This window comes from Ovis canadensis, chromosome 19, assembly GCF_042477335.2.
Source record: "Ovis canadensis isolate MfBH-ARS-UI-01 breed Bighorn chromosome 19, ARS-UI_OviCan_v2, whole genome shotgun sequence".
NCBI classification, from domain to species: Eukaryota; Metazoa; Chordata; class Mammalia; order Artiodactyla; family Bovidae; genus Ovis; species Ovis canadensis.
This window is the reverse complement of record NC_091263.1, coordinates 66976498-66996925: the sequence shown is the minus strand read 5'-3', so window position 1 is coordinate 66996925 and position 20428 is coordinate 66976498. Positions and strand designations below refer to the sequence as shown.

The 20428-nt window shown below is 48.7% G+C and overlaps 1 protein-coding gene and 1 long non-coding RNA gene across 9 annotated transcripts in view; one reads left to right on the top strand and one right to left on the bottom strand.

Annotated features, from left to right (window-relative positions):
- Positions 1–20428, bottom strand: part of KIF9 (kinesin family member 9) — a 37607-nt gene that overhangs the window by 7350 nt on the left and 9829 nt on the right. For all 3 annotated transcript variants that reach the window (XM_069561622.1, XM_069561620.1, XM_069561619.1), the window contains 12 exons: positions 19794–20018; positions 16085–16168; positions 15881–15973; positions 14996–15143; positions 13852–13916; positions 11856–11933; positions 6225–6293; positions 5298–5402; positions 4054–4109; positions 3223–3313; positions 2603–2736; positions 871–1062 (listed from right to left, as the gene is read on the bottom strand). In XM_069561622.1, the coding sequence (XP_069417723.1) occupies positions 871–1062; positions 2603–2736; positions 3223–3313; positions 4054–4109; positions 5298–5402; positions 6225–6293; positions 11856–11933; positions 13852–13916; positions 14996–15143; positions 15881–15973; positions 16085–16168; positions 19794–20018 (1340 nt within the window). The remainder of the gene's footprint in view (positions 1–870; positions 1063–2602; positions 2737–3222; positions 3314–4053; positions 4110–5297; positions 5403–6224; positions 6294–11855; positions 11934–13851; positions 13917–14995; positions 15144–15880; positions 15974–16084; positions 16169–19793; positions 20019–20428) is intronic.
- Positions 1–20428, top strand: part of LOC138424535 (uncharacterized) — a 66835-nt gene that overhangs the window by 40615 nt on the left and 5792 nt on the right. The window contains exons 7-11 of one of the 6 annotated variants that reach the window (XR_011250838.1): positions 1682–1862; positions 3614–3676; positions 6694–6874; positions 8992–9076; positions 14870–15495. This is a non-coding gene — a long non-coding RNA (uncharacterized lncRNA). Of the gene's footprint in view, positions 1–1681; positions 1863–3613; positions 3677–6693; positions 6875–7846; positions 11347–14869; positions 15496–20428 lie in introns of those variants that run through there. The other 5 variants (XR_011250837.1, XR_011250835.1, XR_011250839.1 and 2 more) reach the window with 5 other exon arrangements.

Below are 20428 nucleotides of genomic sequence, written 5' to 3'. Positions count from 1 at the left end.
GTTTTTTGATATTTGGATCATGCAATATATATAATCCTGCATCCTTCTTCACAGAAGCATTCTTCCATGCTATTAAAAACTCTTTGAGAATCCTAGTTATTATTAACTAGATGTAAGATGAAGTGCCGTGTAGGTGAAAGTAGATTGTCTGCAACTTAGTTTGAAATCCGTTTTAAAAAAAAGTTGGATGAAAAGATGGAGAGAAAAACACGTGATGAAATACTATAGTAACAGTACAATCAAGAGGGTGTTCACTATACAGAGATTTCAACTTCTCTGAATGTTTGGAAATGTTCACAAGCTGGAGAAAAATTCTTCATGTGCATCTTTGTACATTTCAAGGGCAGAATCATTCATTTGGTGCCCTTTCCCTAATGTTTATTATTGAAAGTGTTACCAAAAAAATTTTCCTTTTGCTTTTTAAATTAATGACACAATCTTTTTATATAAATTTGTGTCTAAATCTCTGATTATTTCCTCAGGGCAGATTCCTAAAAACTTAATTACTCAAAACTCAATTCCTAAAAACTCAATGACCGGGGAGAGGAACTGGGTGGCTGGAGGAAGGCTCTCACACTTGAGAATTTTGTATCTTTTGAATACATTACTTAGCCATAATGTGCGAATTTAATTATTTAAATAATTGCTATTTGGAGGGTCTAAAATGATTTCATATGTCCCTGCATCTTGGGTGGCCCCTGAGGTTGAGCTAGTTTGCGCCTGTATAAGCCACCGTGTTTCTCCTTTGGGGCTGTGCTCCTAGTCTTTGTCTGTCACCCTAGTTTATCTCTCTTCTGTCTGCAGGAGCTCTTTCCACGTCATAGTCTGGTTTTGTATAATCTGGCGCAGGAGCTAGCATTAGATGGTCACCTGGGTGGGCGTAATTCCTCCTTTGGCGAGTCAGAGGCCAGGGGCTCAGTATTGGAGGTCTCCCGGTCCCGCACAAGCATGTCTTTGACATCCCCATCCTTGGAGGACAGGATCATCTGGGTCTTGGAGGTGGAAACATCCAAGTCCTTGCCACTCAGAGGGCTGCTGGCACCCTCCTTTCTTGCTGAGGAGCTGGAAGGAGAAGGGAGGGAGACCCCGGGCTCAGTGTCTCTGATGCTGAGGGGAGTAATCCTGCTCAACACTCATACACCAGAACCCCATCCCACTCAGCTCCGGTCTTAACACACACCTCGGCCAAAGGATGGAGAGTACAGCCCTAAGCCGTGTATGTGGGGAGGAGGAGGGGAGCATTTGTCTCCCTTTTATCAGAACAAGAGGTCCTCCCTTGGCCGTCCTGGCAGGAGAAACCTGGGAGGAATGGGGAGTCTCCAGTTTGGAAGCATGAGGACCTTGGGGTAAGCCACAGGCTCTAAGGAGCATCCCAGCTCCTGAGGCAGGAGTCACACAGGCACTCCTGGGAAGGAAAGCAGAGCCCTCACCCTGGGCGCGTCTGTCTGAGGCCCAGCAGTAAAGACAGACACGTCTGCACCCCTGCTCTGACCAGCCCACAACCTGCTCGCCCACCTGCCATCAGTGCCCACACCACCTCCCGGGAAAAGAGCCCTCCCTCTCCACGTGATGGCGCCCAGGTCCCTGCCTCCCGAGAGGCAGGTGAGAGCAGGGCAGAGCTGAAGGAAGGCTGCCGTGGCTCCCTCCGTGACTGCTTCCTTCTCTGGCCTTCTTGCAACAGGTGTGGCCTGGGGCCCAGGCCTCGATCTGCTGTCACACTGATTGCCTGACTGCAGCACAGAGGGGTGACCGCCCTGCCTGAAGAGCAGGAGGGGTCCAGGACGCCCCGCTACCCAATGCCAGTCCTGCACGGGACAGTTTGCTACCGCCAGCTTTGACCCATGTCCTTTCACAAGGAAAAGGTGATGATGGTTAACAACATGTTGGTACTGAGGTCTTCCAGGGACAGGGACTGCGTTTACTCACTTATCCTCAAAACCACCCCCGTGACTGATGCTATTATTATAATTCCCACTTAGGGGGAGGAAACCGAGGCAGAGAAGCTCTCATGCCTCACAGAAGGTGACCCTCTTGGGTGAGAGAAGTACACAGCAAGGAGGTGAGCCCGTGAGTTACCCTCAGAGTGGGGGCTCTGTCCACCACAGCACTTCCCAGAGAGGCTGGCTCATTAAGGGAACCTTGACATTCCTCCCACCTTGCACCTACAAATGTGTCTTGCCTGCAAGGTGGGGGTGGTTTTTAGGTGACATGGGTGCCAATTAGCTGGGTCACAGAAGGAATGTGGTGGGGGGTGGGTTTCCACGTGAAGTACCAGTGGGCGAGTGGCAGCCCAGCGTCTCAGATCCATCCTACCACTCCTCAGCAGTGTGACCTTGGAATGGCCTCCCCTCTCTGAGCCTGGTTTCCTCACTAGTAAACTGGAGACGTCAGCTCCCAGCTCACAGAGCCGCTGTGAGCATGACAGGTGAGCAGCCCCAGCCTGGGCCCCACAGACGCTGTCAGTATTGGCGGGGGCGATGTCCATTGTGACCACCCCACCCCATCACTAAGACGGGGGCAGGGAGGGGCAGTTGTGTCCTCCCCTTCGCCAGCCAAGGAGGGCAAGGTGCTGATCAGCAGGAGCATCAGCAACATCACTCACCTGACCTGCTCTTTAAACAGCTTCTTGGACTTGGATTTCTTCCCGGGTTTGACAGAGAAAGGGGCGACTCCAAGTCCAAAGCCTTGTCCGTCAGGCTCGCCCACTAGGTGGCCATCAGCGTCTACGAGCCCTGCCTGGACAGAGGCCAGTCACAGGTCTGCAGGTCAGATCAAGTGTTCAGGCTCCTGGGGGACCCAGGTGTATATGGACCAAAGGTGGACATGTTCATCCCACACACCGAGATGTGGCTCCTGTGGATGTCACTTCAGGCTGTGCCCACGTCCGCTGTCTCCGACCACCCCACCAAACATCCATTGTCTACACCAACTGTTCTCATAGCTGGGTGTCTCATCCATACTCTGAGACTCCTGAGGCCCACTTCCAACCTAACTGTGGCAACTGTCTTGTTTGCTGCTGGGCACATCTCCAATTTATGGAGATCATTTTGAATTCATACGTGGTTGACTCTTGCATGGGTCATTCCATGCTCATGCTGGTGTTAACCTTTACCTGTTACAACCCTAGATCTGCTTTAATGCAGGACACTCGCTGCTTCTGGCAAGATCTGGGAATGCAAAACTCTAATGTGAGTCTTGTCGGCAAGAGGCAGGCGTGCTTACCTTCTGGACAGCAGAGATGGCTGCATAGTCATTCTTGTCTATGAGGGTGTACTTCCTGCGCAAAGTGGACTCCACTTCCTGTTCCTGTTGGCTTGGGAGACAGAGTGAAAGAACCCCTTGCACCTGGGCAGGCTGAGCCCACTGGGGCAAGCACCAAGTTCTGGAGTTAGAAGTTGTTTGTGTGTGGCCTCGGAGACAGAGCCACGCCCTCATCATGAACCAGACCAGACAGAACATGCTCACTGCCCACCCCCCACTTCCCAAAGCATGTACCCACTGTCCAGTCCCCAGATCCACAGGGGTCACCCTATGTGTCAAGGACAGCTGCTCTAAGATGACCTTGGACAAGGACCCCAAGCCTGCATCATGCATCCCTATCTGTCTCTAACAGGCCCTTCGGAATCATGTGCCCAGCTTCTGTGATAACACCCAGCATGAGCCAGTCAGGCTACAGGTATGTCTGTACCCCAATAAACCACAAATCCCTCTTGAGGTGGGGAGGAGGGTGCCAGGAGCATCAAAACACCCTGCTCTGCCCACATAAAGACCTCCTGTCCAGTGAACAAACTCAGGAAACCAGGGACTGCCTCCTCTCTGCTTAGCCCTTAAAAGGGGGGCTGTCCCCACTTCCAGAGGAAGGGGAGGGTAGGAGGACCTGAGAGCTCAGAGGCAGACTGCTGGGATCACCCAGGGCTGCCATACCCAGAGGCCTCTGATCCAGCTCCGCGCACACCAGACAGAAGGCAGAGCGCCTGGAGGCCAGCACCCAGACCATGGGAAAGGAGAATGGCAGCCTGATGCAGGACTGGGTGGGTGTGGTGGCTCCCTTACCTCAGCACCATCCGGAACTGGTTGAACACCTCCTGGATCTGTCTGAGGTTGATTATCTGGAGAGGAGAGCAAGGCAGAGGTTAGACCAGGGGCACCACAGGACTAAGGCTGTGTCTGTAGAGAAATCAGTACCCCTTGACTAAGCCTTGGACCATGTGTCTCAAGAAGGGGACATGTACCAACACCCTCTCAGCAAAGTGCCAGTAAAGCCCTCCTCAAGAACAGAGAAACCCTTGATTAGTAATTTGGAAGCTATTTATTGAAGCTATTAAAAAAAAAATCACCTTTTCTGACTGAAGATATATATAAAATTGAAATGACTCTAGTTCTTGAAGGTACTAAGAAAACATCTAAATAAAATTAACTGTCCTCAGCTCTCTCCTGCTTCCAAAAGGGTCCATTATGAACCATTCTGTGTGGGCCCAGACACATACACACACCTGTGGCTAAAGGGGAGACCATCGGCCTCTCTTGACCCCATTGCCCTCTAGCATTAGCCTTGACGGTCATTCTGGGGCTGCCCTTCCTAGAAAGACCAGAAGAGCCCTCAGCTGTCCCAGGCCTGCCTCTGGCAGCTGCTGACGGTGACAGGCTGGACAAGGCTCTGGCCGTGAACCCCTGATGAGAGGCCTGCCAGCCTGTGCTCTGAAAACAGAATGCCTCTCTCCCCCTGAGAGCCTTCCCTTTGTGGCTGCTCTATTCCTCCTTGGCCCACTCCAGCATGGGCCCTGGAGGGGTCCACCTTGTAGACAACCAGCATGACCATCATCCTTTAATGTCCCCCCTCTGCTGCCACAGACAAGCCCCTGAGGTGCTGCCTCTCAGTTCATCCCAGCCCATTTCCCTCCCTACCGTACAGGTCAGACCACCAGAGTACACGAGCTTGAGCATTTTCATGATGCCACTCAGCAGGGAGACTGCTGAGCTCTGAGGTTCGACCCAGAGCAGCTTGGCTCTAGGAGCTGTACTGGTGGCCCCGTAATGGACCACCCCCACTGTATTCAAGGTTTGGACCACCTCCCCTGTGTTCAAGGCTGTGGGGCACCCACAGCCTTGCGACCCTAAACATGGATGCTGTGGCCTCAGTGGGCTGAAGGGCCCTGAGGCCAGGAGTCCAGCACCACCTACGCTATACCCACTGCACCCTCTCAGTGAGGTTCCCAGGCTAGCGCAGCATACATCATGGTGTGGCCGGGAGACAGGCCCGGGCCAGCCAGACATGGGGGTCCTGAAGGGCTCCTTACGTCAATCTCTTCCAGTGTTCCCTCCAGGTACCTTCGCACCTGGGAGTTGATCTCCGCAATCTGGATTTCATCCATAGGGTCATAGTTCACGAGGGTACGGTTGGCCTTGGAGAAGGAAGAGGAACGTACTGTTAAGCTCCAAGCACCCGAGCCCAAGCAGGGTGGCAGGGACCATTCTGAGGACCAAAGTGGGGAGGCTGGGCAGAGAGCCTGGCTACCCAAGCCACTTTACTCCCTTCATCACCATGTCCTGGTAGGGAGGGCCTCACTCACAGGCCAGGTAGTCGGGTCAGCACGGGACAACCAGGTGGGGTAGGGAAGGAAAGGCTGCCAGACAAGGGCCTACTCCTCCAATCTGGGGGGCTCTGCTGGCTGAACCTCAGCAGACTGTGGGATGAGGGCCACAGGAGGGAGGGGGCGCCTCTGCCTTGAGACCCTCTGGACCATGAGCATGAGCTCAGACCAGCACTGGAGGTCTCCTGCTCCCCACCCCTACCTTCCAACTCCCTGCTGCCCCTAATAACCATCCAGCCTGTCCACCTCCCTGACCTTGAGCCGTCATCAGGCTGTCTGCCTCTGTACCCATACCTGCCAGGCCTGTGGCCCCTGCTCTTCATCCCCCTGCCTACTGCCTGGCTCTGCTCCCTGACCATCTGACAGCCCTGCCCACATCTTGTTCTTCCAGAGTCTCTGCCCAACAGGCATCCCTGATCCCCCAGGCCTTCTGCCCCCACAGTCTCTGTTCCCCCAGTCCCCTGTCTACTCAGCCCCTGGGCCCCCTGTCCACCCAGTCCCTCTGCTCACCCAGCCCACCCTCTGATCCACCCCTGCCCTGACCCACTGCCCCCTCCCACCTAGTCCTTTTGCCCACTTGGTACCCTGACCCCAGTCCCTCTAGTATTCCGCCCATCACCTCTAGCTCCTTACCAGGCTGTCATGGATGGCTAGTTCCTGCTTGAGCAGTGCTAGCTCCTTCTCCAGGTTCTTGACCATTCTCTGCCAGGGAAGCATATGGGGAGGCGGGGGTAGCAAGGAGGACAGTCAGAGAAGCCACTTAATAATTCCCCACCCTGGATGACCCAGAAAGTTGTTATGGGGAGGGAGGTGGGAGGGGGGTTCATGTTTGGGAATGCATGTAAGAATTAAAGATTTTAAAATTTAAAAAATAAAAAACTAAAATTAAAAAAAAAAAAAAAAAAAAAAAAAAAAAAAAAAAAAAAAAAAAAAAATAATTCCCCACCCTGTCCTTGGACATCCTGGCCCTTGCAGGCAATCTATGGAGTGTGATCTCAACATTTGGATGATTCCCTCCCAGCTGGTGACTTTTCCCCAACTGGGTGAGTTTAGGGTTTGAAGGGGTTTCAGCACTTCTCTGTCCTTTGCCTCTTACTTGCAGGGAAGACTGAGAACAGAGTCAGTATGGGCTCCACTAGGACCACCCTAAAGCCCGACTCCAGAAGCTCCAGCATACTTCAATCCACCACGGTCACTGCCCTCTCCATGCAGCCTGTGCCTCCAGGATGTCACCCTCATCCTCTCCAGCCACTACACAAAGCATCACCATTCCGCACTGACAGGTATGCCACCTCCATTTATTGCTGCTATAAACAATGCTGCAGAACACTTTGCTCTTACATCTTTGTGTAGGATAACAGTGACCTATGCGCTATGTCAGAGAAGGCGATGGCACCCCACTCCAGTACCCTTGCCTGGAAAATCCCATGGACGGAGGAGCCTGGTAGGCTGCAGTCCATGGGATCGCGAAGAGTCAGACATGACTGAATGACTTCACTTTCACTTTTCACTTTCATGCATTGCAGAAGGCAATGGCAACCCACTCCAGTGTTCTTGCCTGGAGAATCCCAGGGGCCGGGGAGCCTGGTGGCCTACCGTCTATGGGGTTGCACAGAGTCGGACACGACTGAACCGACTCAGCAGCAGCAGCAGCAATGCGCTGTGATCTGCCCCATTACTCCTTGTCTACGCTTCTGCCCCTGCTCATGCCACTCCCACCAAATGAGCACGCTCCTGCCTCTGTGCTGCCTGTCCCCTCTGCCTGGGACATGCTTCTCCCAGGTATTCGCATAGCTCACCTTCCTCAAGTCTCGGTTCAAACACTGCTAAATTAGGCGCCCCTCAGTTACCCCATGTAAAACTGCAATCCCCTCCCACTCTCACACCACGCTTTTTAAAAATCTTGCTCTAGTTTTTTTTCATAGAACATACCCTAGAGCAGTACTAACAGAACTTGCTGTAATGAGGGAAAGGTTCTGTTTGTGCCACAAGCCACATAAAGCTATGGAACACTTAGAGTGTGACTAGTGGGACAGAGGAACTGAATTTTTAAAAAATTTTTGATTTTATTTAATTTTACTGATTTCAGAGCACTTTCTTGGAGGTCCCGTGGTTAAGACCCTGCACTTCCACTGCCGGGGGTATAGGTTTGATCCCTGGTTGGGGAACTAGTATCCCTGTGGCATGTTCAGTTCAGTTCAGTTCAGTTCAGTCGCTCAGTCATGTCTGACTCTTTGCGAACCCATGAATCGCAGCACGCCAGGCCTCCCCGTCCATCACCGACTCCTGGAGTTCACTCAGACTCACGTCCATCGAGTCCGTGATGCCATCCAGCCATCTCATCCTCTGTCGTCCCCTTCTCCTCCTGTCCCCAATCCCTCCCAGCATCAGAGTCTTTTCCAATGAGTCAACTCTTCGCATGAGGTGGCCAAAGTACTGGAGTTTCAGCTTTAGCATCATTCCTTCCAAAGAACACCCAGGGCTGATCTTCAGAATGGACTGGTTGGATCTCCTTGAAGTCCAAGGGACTCTCAAGAGTTTTCTCCAACACCACAGTTCAAAAGCATCAATTCTTCAGCGCTCAGCCTTCTTCACAGTCCAACTCTCACATCCATATATGACCACAGGAAAAACCATAGCCTTGACTAGACGGACCTTTGTTGGCAAAGTAATGTCTCTGCTTTTGAATATGCTATCTAGGTTGGTCATAACTTTTCTTCCAAGGAGTAAGCATCTTTTAATTTCATGGCTACAGTCACCATCTGCAGTGATTTGTCATGAGGTGTGACCAAAAAGAAAGTTTTGTTTTTATTTTTTTTTACTGATTTCAGAAGCCATGTGTGAGTAGTGGCTACTGTATTGGACAGTGAAGCTCTAGAACTTAAGCTATTTTAGTTTTAAGAAAAATTATATATATTTAAGGTGTACAACATTGATGTTTTGATATACATGTACACGATGAAATGACTACTACAGACAAGCTAATTAACATATCCACTAGTCACCATTTTTTGTGTATGTGGTACAGCTTCTGAGATCTACTTCCCTTGCAAATTTTCAGTATACAGCACACTACTATTAACTATATTCACCATGCTATATGTTAGATCCCTGGAACTCATTCGTCTTAGGACTAAAAATATGTACTCTTTGACCCACATCTCCCATATCTCAGTCTGCCTGCTCCCACTCCTGGTAACCACTGCTCTGCTTTCTGCCTCTGTGAATTTGACTTTGTTAGGTTCCACATATAAGTGAGATCATGCAGTGTTTTTCTTAGTGTATGTGGCTTATTTCACTTAGCACGATGTCCTCAAGGTTCATCCATGTTGTTGCAAATGGAAGAATCTAGAACCGACTGATTTCTTATGTTTATTACATCTGTCTCTCCCATCTCTAGTGAACTGTCAGCTCTTTAAGACACCTTTGTGTTTCTGTTGGTCCACTGACGTGTCCCAGGTGCTTCAAAAAGTGCCCGGCACATAGTAAGTACTCCATAAATTTTAGCTGAACGAATAAATGATACACTTCTAGAAGCAGAATTGCTTAGTCATTTTACATCTGATACTGTCCTTGAGTCTTTCATATAAGCCCAGGACTTCAAGTTGAGAACCTTCAGTGTGAACAATAGGCTTCTTTTAGTTGTTCAAAATAGCCACTAGAGGGAGCCCCTGACAGCTGGGTCTCAGGTTTAGTTCTTTGGTCACTACGTGATGTCTGACTCTTTTGCGGCCCCATGGACTGTAGCCTGTCAGGGTCCTCTGTCCATCTGGTGACCAAAGCAGTGACCAGTCTATAGCAAGGGGTCCCGGTGGCTCACTGGCAAATCAGAGCACAAAGCCTGAACTCAAGACCCATGACCAGGGTCCAAATTCTGACTCTGCCCCTCTGGGCAACCTCAAGATAGTCCTTCAGTGGACTTCCTATGAGGTGACTGAGGGAAGTCCTATGAGAGAGGACTGGCGGCCAGCCCCTACTCATCTTCATCCCCTTGTCCCAGCTGAGGGGTCTCAGTTCTAGAAAATGCACTCTACGCAGCCAGGGAAACTGGCTGAGCTGCTGGGGACCTCCAGCTCGATGACTCCTCCGTCCAGCGTGGTGTGAGGAGCCAGGCTGAGACCTCCGGGCCAGTCAGGAGATGGAGGAAAAGGGCCATCTGCTGCCCTGGCTCCCTAGGTGCCAAGCGGCACCCTGAGAGCGTGAAAGTGAAGTGAAAGCGAAGTCGCTCAGTCGTGTCCGACTCTTTGCGACCCCATGGATTGTAGCCTACCAGGCTCCTCCCTCCATGGGATTCTCTGCACCCTGAGAGCGTGGAAGCCACTTTCTCAAGCACTCGTGCACAGAAAGGAAAAGGCTCATCGCAAAGATTATAAACACATTTGCATTTGGCGACATGGCAACTTGGCTGTCCAGGACCAACAGTGCCGATTTCAGAACAGGAATTACATTAAAATGAAAGTCCTTGCCATCAGGTGCAATGCCCACCCAGCCAGGTTCACAGGTGGTAATGTGGTAGTCCTAAGCTAAGTGAATAGCAAATAAGAAAAATTAATAAGAAATGCTCCAAGCTACAGAAAAGCATAAAAAATAATGCCATGAAACTTTGGGAAGACCACCCTAAAATCTGACTTTTTAACAGCATGCTAAATACTGGCTGCAGGTATTTTTTGTTTTTAAAAGAAATAAAAAATTTAAGATAAATGTGAAGCCCCTGGACCCCACTCTGAGTCCATTCCCCACCCTGACATCCAGAGGGAACCCCCAGCTCAGTTTGGTCTTTTCACTCCTACACAGTGTTTTCTTTGGCTGCACGCACATGTATGCACTAAGAATAATCAGCATTGCTTTTTATGTTCTTATACTTGGTATGAATGGTAGATGCCACCGTTTCAATCCCCAAGTTGTTTTCTCCCTAGAGATTATCCATGCTCAAAGCTCAAGCTCTGGCTCCCTCCCTCCACAACCTGCTTAGCTACTCTTCCGTTAAGGGCTATTAGTTGCATTCCTAACTTTTCACCATTGCAGTAAGCGGTGCAGCACCGCTTTCTGTAAGTCTCTGTGCATCTGTGAGAATGCCGCTGGACTGTACACCGAGGAGTGACGCTGCCTGTCTGCAGAACCGAGTGGCCTGCTAACTCACATTTCACTGTGCTAAATGATTTCTACTCGTTACCGTCCTCTTCACAACATCTCTTTGAGGGTGGACTCTGTTATTCTTCCCTTAGAAAGAACAAGCATCTCACTGAGGCTAGACAGCTGAGAGAACAGGCTACTGAGCCAGGATAGCGCAGCGCACGTGCCAGGGCTCTTAACTACAGGGCAAGTCGTTCTCCAAGTGAGGTCCCAGAACAGCAGCGCTAGGAACACTTCGGAGAAATCCGAACCCTCAGCCCCACTCCAGACGGAGGCAATCAGGAGCTCTGGGAATGGGTCCAGTGACCTGTGGTTCTGTGAGCCCTTGGGGTAATCTCTAAGCTCTACTTCTTCCTCAACCTCCACACCATGGTTTAGATACACAGAGCCCTGGGACTGTTATTTTCCTTCAGGATTTAAAGTCTGGAAAGTTTAGGTGATTTGTCATGGGTTTAGGGCACACATGTGCTCCTCTCCAATAACTATGATTGCATAAGCCTCTTAAAGGAAAAGCAAATTATTGGTAAATGTATTTTTACTTCAGTAGATGTTGCCAAAATGCTCTCCAAAGTGGTTGGCAGTTACCCTTTGACAAGAAATAAATAAGATCTGCTGTTCTGCACATGCTCACCCTGTTTTGCATTGTCAGAAAATGTCTAATTTTTGCTAGTCTGAAGGTGGAATTCCACTAAGGTTTTTAATTGCATTTCCCTGGTTAGTGTTGATGCTGAGCATTCCTCCTGATGGGTCAGCTGTATGCCAAGAGGCATCACTCAGGCTGGGAAGAAAGCGGTTCAGTAGTGACCTAGCCAGATGAGTCTGAGAGACAGCCCACACAGATTAAGCTCAGAAGCAGCTCTAAGGACTCCCATGCAGAAGCCTGGGGTACTCAGAAGCCTTGCGGCCCCATGCATTGGGTGAGGCCCTGACCTAGCCCTTTCACCTTGGTGGCAGCCCCCAGGGGGGTCTCCAGGGACTCTGAACACTGACCTACCCCAGAACAGAAAGTGACTGACTCAGGACAGCATGGGTATCTTTGGTGGAAGCAGGGAGGGAAGCCAGGTTCATGGGACCCGGGCAGCAAACCCATATATCTTCCCCAGAGGGAGACACCTGCCTACTCCTTAATACCTCAGCGTCGTACTTTTCATTGATGGCAGGCTCGGTGGTGACCAGCTTCATCCTGCTGGCGAACCGCAGTGAAGACAACTGAAAAACAGATCAGACAGACCTCTATGTTCTTGGCAAATTACTTGTGACTAGAGATATTTGCTAAACAATGTCTAAAGGAGTACACTAGAAAGCAAATCTCCCCAAAGAGAGGAATGCTCCATGGGCCCATGGGGTGACATCTGGGGGGTCTTGTCTGTGTCCCTCCAGGGGCACAGCCAGCCAGGGGTGATTTGGCTGGAGGCCCATGGGTAGGCACTTGGGAGACAGCCCCGGAGCACTGATGTTCCATGAGGAGTGGGGGGCTGTTCCCTGGTGTGAGGAGCAGCCAGAGGCACATGAGGCAGGCCCTGACATCCCAGCCTCAGACTATGCTGGACTGACTCAGGGCCTGAAGCAGGGAGGCAGACTCAGAGGAGGGATGGGCCACCCAGAAATAGCCTGAGGAAGGCCTGAAAGGGCTCTTCCACTGGACAATCTTACCTAGTGGTTTAGAGCTCTGCACAGACTGACCGACTGTACATCCTCAGATGGGTCTTGTAACCTCTCTGTAAAATCGAGGAGACCTGGCTCACAAGGTCACTGGGAGACTTAGTGCTTAGGTATGTAATGTGCTCTGGACAGAACTGGCCCACAGTCAGCCCTCAGAGAGGCCCCTGTCATTAGAGTTACTTGTGCGTGGGGTGAAAGCAGACTCCTGCTGCAAATACAGCAGCACGTGTGGGCACGACTCCCTTGTACACACAGGCAGGGTCACTGCATAAAGCAGCACGAATCACGACAGGCACTGCTTTAAAGTTAGAACATTTGGAGAAGAGAATCATGACCTTCCACACTGGCAATCTGCCTTTGTCCCAAGCAGCTCCTCGGGGCTTCTGTGGGCTCAGTCCTGGGCAGAGATCCCAGGTGGTGTGGGTACGAGCCTCTGGGGACAGCAGGTGCCAGGAGAGCTGCTTCCTGTGTGACCATCTCCGAGGTGGGCATCAGGGGAGAGAGTGTCTTCCACAGTCTAGGAGGACAGATTTCTCAACCAGGCAGCCAGGAGGCCCAATAGTCACATGACTCCTCTTGGGGTTCACTCACGCTTTATGATACTCTGAGACCACTAGGTCCTGAAGCCTTCCTCTGGGGATGCTGCCTGCACGTCAGCTGGAGCGCCCATCCCTGGCTTCCCACGTCCCAGGATGCTGAGTGTGCAGCAGGAGAACTCCCCCTGGAAGCTGGGACGGTCGCTAATGCACAAAGCTGGGAGGCCCCGCAGGAGCGTCTCGCCCTGCAGTGTCTGACCTGTTTCACTGAGTGGATTCTGCATACGACTGAAACTTGCCCTGAGCTGTCCACACTTGAGCAAAATGTCTATGGAGAGATTTCCAGTCCTATCTCACTTATGATGAGTTGGGAGGAGAGGCAGGGAGCCTCAGCTATGTGGACTCTCCTGTGTCACTGGCTTAGCTCGTATTCTTGCCTCTGGTTCTCATAAGCCTCTCGCCTCCTCAGATCACCTGTTTCCTGCTGCTGGGTTCATCTCCCTGAGTCACGAGTCTGGCCACAACCCTCTTACTAAAGCCCCGTGACAAGCCCTGCCATCTTCAGGAGAGCAGCTAAGGCCCAGCATGGCCACCAGGGCCCCTCCAGCCACTCACCTTCTCCTTCCTCTTTCCTGAGCCTCCCGCTGCGTGGGTCAGGAAACACAGTGCTTGCCCTACCCAGCTGATGCACAGCCTCGTCTCCTCACAGAGGCCCCCACACTCAGCTTGCCCCCTGCCTTGCCTCTCCCTCGACACAGCTTCTGCCCCTTGGGACTTGGTATCTGGATCCCGGCTGGAGCCCTTTTGGCTCAGACTCATCCCCTGGATCCGTCCACTCTTGACCATGTCTGTGGCTACTGAGTCAGTTTACTCAGTCCGCACGCCTGAGGATGGATGCTAATCCGGCTGCCCTGACTGTCCTTACGTACCGTCTCTTCTAACTGAGCAGCTTCTCCATAGATGTTTGTCACGAGGACCATGTTGCAATTTCCCCCTGCAGAAAGCAAGACACAGAAGGTCCATGAACCATGTGGGTTTTCTGCCAAGACATTCCTTTGAGGCTGGTGGCGGTGATCTGTTATTATATGAGCGCTTGTGTCCCCTCAAACTTCATATGTTGAAGTCCTAGTGCCCAAGGTGATGGCATCTGGAGGTGGGGCCTATAGGAAGTGATTAACTTTAGATGAGGTCATGAGGGTGGAGCCCCATAATAGGATCAGCGCCCTTAAAAGAAGAGAGAGAGAGAGACCAGAGCTCTGTCTCTTTGTGATCTTTCTCTTTTCTTTCTCTCTCTCTTGGTCATGTAAAGACACAAGGAGAAAGTGGCCATCTACAGGTCAGGAAGGCAGTGTTCACCAGGAACCATTCCTGCTGGACCTTGATCTGAGACTTCCAGCCTCCAGGAGGGTGAGAAACAGATGTCTGCATAGTGTAAGCCCCTCAGTCCATAGTATTTGGTTCTAGCAGCCTGACCCGACTGAGGGCCAGAGAAGACACACGAAAGCATGCACAAGCCTGGGAGGCAAGGGGAAGAAGCAGAGAAGAGGGAGAGGCCGCCAAAGGTACCTAAAGGAGGAGCTGGGGAGAAAGCAGAGGCGAGGTGGCTGGGGCAGGGCAGAGGCCTGTGGCCAGGGCTTTGCTTATGGGGGGCACAGAGTTAATAATCACACACCCACCTTCAGGCCCAACGCAAAAGCTTGGGAACACAGGATGACAAGATAGCCCCTGCTCCTCAATCAGAGAGGCTGAAGGAAAGGGAAGACCTCACAGGAGAGGCCCTCCACCTGAGGCTTCAAGGCGATGAAGGATTCTGCCAGCTGGTTCAGGGATGGTGGGACATGATAGGTTGCCCCCGGTAGAGGCCAAAGCTTAGGCAAAGCCTCTGAGGAGGGAGCAGAATGGCATGGGGGACACGAGAGGGCACTGTGCTTGATTTTGCCTTTCCAGGTGTGTCTGAGGTCACTGTGAAAAGGCTGCAGGCAAGTCCATGCCACCGGGAGGGAGCAAGCCATCACCACCAGTAGCAGACACGCCAGTCCTGTCCCTCCTCCCTGCACACCAGCCACCCCTCACCTAATGAGTCCTTGAGGGCGTGGGTGAGCTTGCACTGCCGGAAGGGGATGTGGTCTCGCTTCTGGTCCCCAAGGGCAATGATGGCCTGCTCCAGGAATGACAGCGACTTGTTGATGTAGGTGGCTTCCTTCAGGACTCGGCCCTCAGACTACAAACCAAAGGTCAGTTCTGCTTCAGGCCAAGTGGAGAGGCTGCCCCACAAAAAACACTGCAGGTCTGTGGCCAGGCCAGAGCCTCCTGCCCAGAAGCAGGGTCTTCTCTTCCTGTCTTGTATTCCACGTTGGGCTAATAAGAACACTCCAAGGAATGCTGATGCAGATATTCATATGAGTGAATGCTCATATGAATATGAATACTTGTGTGAATATTCATATGAATACTCCCTTAAGAGTCACACTGTTATGAACACACAGGGGAATATTTGTGCAGATATTTGAGCAAATAATCCTGGGGAATATACAAACATTCATTCAACACACCAATACAAACATTCATCTGAATGCTCTTCTGAATGCTCTTGTGAATGCTTATGCTAATACTCATATGAATATGTATGTGAGATGAAAAATTCATGCAAATATTCATCATATGAACACTCATGCACAGAGAAATGCTAATATGAGCATGGAGCACTGACTGCCAGGCACTTTGCTAAGAATTTAGGAGCCATCATCTCATTCAGTGTTTACAACAGTCCTGCCAAGTAGGAATGGCCTCTCTGATGCAGCTGTTTCACCTCTGCTAGTTCTGTCCCCCTAGCTGAACTGTGCCTAGCTAGGAACGATGCTCACAAATGCCCAGTGAGGGACAGTCCACGCACACAGACACTAAGCTGGAAACAGGGCCATGGCTTGTTGAGGAGGAACTTCCTGCTCCCCCACTTACCCTAGACTTCCCCAGCCTCTCCGAGCCTGCTAGATCCACCAAGTTAATTTTGGAAGTGACGTACTTTTCATCTGATAAGGTCCGTGAACGGGCCTGTGAAACACCCAAAACGGAGGTTAGGCTGTCACAGTGAGAAGCCTCTTACGGAACAAGCTCCATGGGAATCGACCTCCCTCCCAAGCTATTCAAAGAGCTTGTACTTACCTCCACATAGATGGTGAAAATGCAGTGTGACCTGGATGAGTTCTTGTTCATTGTGTGGGAGGCTATAATCCTGTTGGTCTCTCCCTAAAGAAGAGAGAAAACATGTAGATATTTTGACATATTGAAATAACAAGGCATTTGAGTCATTTTTTAACTATACAGAAATGATCTTTACATCACAGCCCTCGGTCAGGCCTTCCAGGGAAATCTGATTTATAAACTAGTAGAACAGAAGACAAATTGGAGTCAGACCTATATTTTCACTCACTGCTAGCGACATGTGAATTTGTATAATAGCTTTCTGAAAAGCAAAGTGGCAACAAAAACTATGAGCCTAAAAAATATTCATAGATATTGAGTCATAACCAACCTACATATCCAGCAATTCAGGAATGATCTGTCTGGAGAACGATGTTATGTGACCAGAAGAATGCTGACAAATAGCTTTTAATAACAATAATGCAGAATCCAAAAATCGGAGCAAACTGCCTTCAACAGCACAATAAAAGGACATATGCACCACAGCCAAATGGAATTTACCCCGGATCCAAGGATGGTTTGACATACACAGATCAATGTATATACATCTCATTAACAAAACGAGGGACAAAATCATATGATGGTACAATCTGAGGAATGCAGAAGCATTCATAGAAGAAAGAATTAAACAGATGGCGCTACCAAGATGTTACTAATGGTCACTTCTGGTTTGGAGTTTATAGGTGGATCTTTTATATATACAGGTTATGCTTCCATATTTTTAAAGTGAACATGAATTACATTTAAACATTAGGAAAAAAATCAGTAATTTGTATCTTTAAAGAGACAGCCCTTGCCTCTAATTCACAGGAGTAGGCACTATGACCAGAATACACTTAAAAGGAGACATGTAGAAATGGCTGTACTCAGAGAAAAAGATTTGTACAGGAGGGACTCCTGTCTCCTTAAAGGACCCTGAGAAGTGCTATGAAGAAGCCCCAAATCAGCGATACTGCCTTCCCCTGCAGAGAGTGGAGCACCTAAAGAGGAGGGGAGGCCCTGGGCTGTGGAGGAGGCCTGGCTGGCTCCCAGGCTACATCCCCAAGGTCTCATTGTCACATTCAACTAGCCTAAAATTAAGCATATTTGTTCATCAAATTGACATATCAAGAAAAAAAGTCACAGGAGATAGAAAACAGCTGTAATACATACAACTGAGAAAAGAACTAGTTTTCAGAATTTATAAATTTATACAAATGAGAGGGAAAAAAGATATCTGTAAAGATAATAATGAAAAGACATGAACAGGGAAATGCAAATGGTCAATAAACACATAATGAAGTCCCTAATCTCACTGGTAATCAGGGAAATAAAACCCAATGAGTGGGGCCATAATGGGAAACACTATACACCAGCCAGACTGGTCAAAATTTTAGGATCAGAATAATGGGAATTCTGACAACCTGTTGAGGGAGTATGCCATTATTGGTATCGTTTAAGAAAGCTTAAGACACATACTCTCTGTGACCTAGCAATTACAATTCTTGGCTTTACCTAGAGAAATTCATGCTTCTGTGCATCAGATATACATACAAGAACGTCCCTGGTTGTAGGTCAATAAACACATAGTGCCATTGTCTGATATATCCCCAAATTAGTAAAACCCAACTGTCCATCTGAAGTAGAATGGATAACTAAACTGTAGTATACTCACACAATGTAATATGATAAAAGTGACAAACATATAACAATACCAGATGAATTGCACATAAACAGTAGGTAAGAGAAATAAGACAATTCATCCTACATGATTCCTTTTATATAAATTTCCAGAAAGGTTAACTTATACTCTTTCAGGAGATGTAACTACAGGTGGTTAAGCCCTAATGAAGACCAAGCACATGATTACAAGTCAGGAGAGTGCTTGCTCCCAGTGTTAGTTGCTCAGTTGTGTCTGACTCTCTGTGACCCCGTGGACTGTAGCCCAGCAGACTTCTCTGTCCACGGCATTCTCCAGCAAGAATACTGGAGTGGGTTGCCATCTCCTCCTCCAGGGGATCTTCCTGACCCAGGGATTGAACCTGAGTCTCCTGTATTAGCAGGCAGATTCTTTGGGGAAGCCCAGTTACTTCTATGGGTATGAATAAATACTTATTCATGATAAACTCTTCACAAACTTGGACCTTCTTTAACCTTAAGCCAAGAAATTTTTGGCAAACATCATTCTTCATGGTGAAATGTTAGGAGCAGCAATAAGATGAGAATGTGTTTTTGCTGCCTCCTGGCAGGCTCTTCTGTGTACATGCAAGGGATCTGTGTTTAAATCACCTCTGAGGACACCTAAGTGACTTTTTTTTTGAACTTTTATTTGACATATATTTTAAATATCCTAAGATTCACCATTTTAAGTATTATAGTTCAGTGACTTTTTGAATCAGTAAAATTACAGGGTTGTGTCACTATCCTCACAATTCTATTTTTAAAATGTATCACTCCAAAAAAGTTTTCTCAGGCCTATTTGCAGTCACTTCCTGCTCCCCTCCCCCAGGCAATGTTTTTCTCTATAGATGTGGCTATCAGGACATTTCAAATGAATGGAGTCATACATTAGGTGACCTTTTAAAATTTCTTTTACTTAGCATTTTTCCGGGGAGGGAGGAGGAGTTTCATCTATGTCATAGCATGTACCAATGTTCCATTTCTTTTTTATCGCTAGTTTTCTATTGTTTGGACATACCATATTTTGCGTATCCATCCTCCAGTTGATGAATATTTTGGTTATTTCTGGTCTTTGGCTATTATGAATAATCTTATTATGAATATCTGTGTACAAGTCTTTGTGTGCACACAGATTTTCATTTCTCTTGAGTAGATCTCTAGGAGCAGAATTGCTAGGTCCTATGAAAAAATTAATGTTTAGAGGGAGGTGGGAGGGGGGTTCATGTTCGGGATCGCATGTACACCCGTGGTGGATTCATGTCAATGTATGGCAAAACCAATACAGTATTATAAAGTAAAATAAAGTGAAAATAAAAAGTTTAAAAAAACAATTAATGTTTAACTTTTTAGGAAACTGCCAAAATGGCTATAGTCCTTTATAGGTCACCAGCAATGCATAAGAATTTTAATCTACATGATTTTAAAAAGAATAACACATCCCAGGGAATGTTTTTTTATTGATTTCTAAGAGCCTTTATATTTCAAACACATTAATTTTTATTTTTTTCTATATCACAAATGCCCATGGTTAACTTTTTAAAGGACAGTTTCAACTAAATAAAGAAAAAACTTTAAGAGAAAAAAAGACTAGAAGTCAAATTTATTGAGCCAAAATATATATTATTGGGACTTCCCTGGTGATCCAGTGGTTAGGACTCTGTGCTCCCAATGCAGAGGCCCAGGGTTTGATCCCTAGTCAGGGAACTAGATCCCACATGCCATAACTAAAGATCCTATATTCTGAAGACCGGTGCAGCCAAATAAATAAATATTAAATATATATATATATATACACACACATTATTATTGTCATATGTAGAAAACAGATAAGTGAATTCTTTTTTGCTTCTATATTTTTTCATTATTATCTGAACTTGCTAAACAAGTATATACTAATTTTAATTCTGGTTATCAAAGTAACTAAGAAACTAAGGAGAGAGGAAAAGGGGAACAAAAGGAAAGGAGAAAGAAAAGGTTAGGGAGAAGGCAGCTGTGGTCCTGATCATCTCACCTCAAAGAGGAGGCTGAATGCATCCTCCTCCTGACTTGTGAGGTGGACCGACAAGCCCTTAATGAAGACCCCTTGAGGATTCTCCACGATGGTCATAGGTGTAGCCGAGGGTCCAACATAAGGCAGCGTGGACAGGAGATCAAACAGGCTCTCGTTATAGATTTCCAGGTAGGAAACGCGCACAGTAATGGCATGTGTGGGACGTTCTTCAATCATCCTAAAAACCTGGATGGGAGATTGGACAGCAGTCACCAAGAGCAGAGCACCAACGCCCAGCCAGGATTAGGGGAGTCCTGAGCTCCGGAGAGAATCCTCACCCTGAAAGAATTTGCCCAGCCAGGATTAGGGGAGTCCTGAGCTCTGGAGAGAGCCCTCATCCTGGAGGAATTTGCCCAGCCAGGATTAGGGGAGTCCTGAACTCCAGAGAGAGCCCTCATCCTGGAGGAATTTGCCCAGCCAGGATTAGGGGAGTCCTGAGCTCTGGAGAGAGCCCTCACCCTGGAAGAATTCACGGTCTAGTTACTGTGATGGTCCTCATCATCAGCTAGTAGTTCATCGGGTGATATTCACTATCATCTCGTAGTTTTTTGAGGCCTGACTTACAGATTGGCTAATCATTATACAGTCTCAAGAAG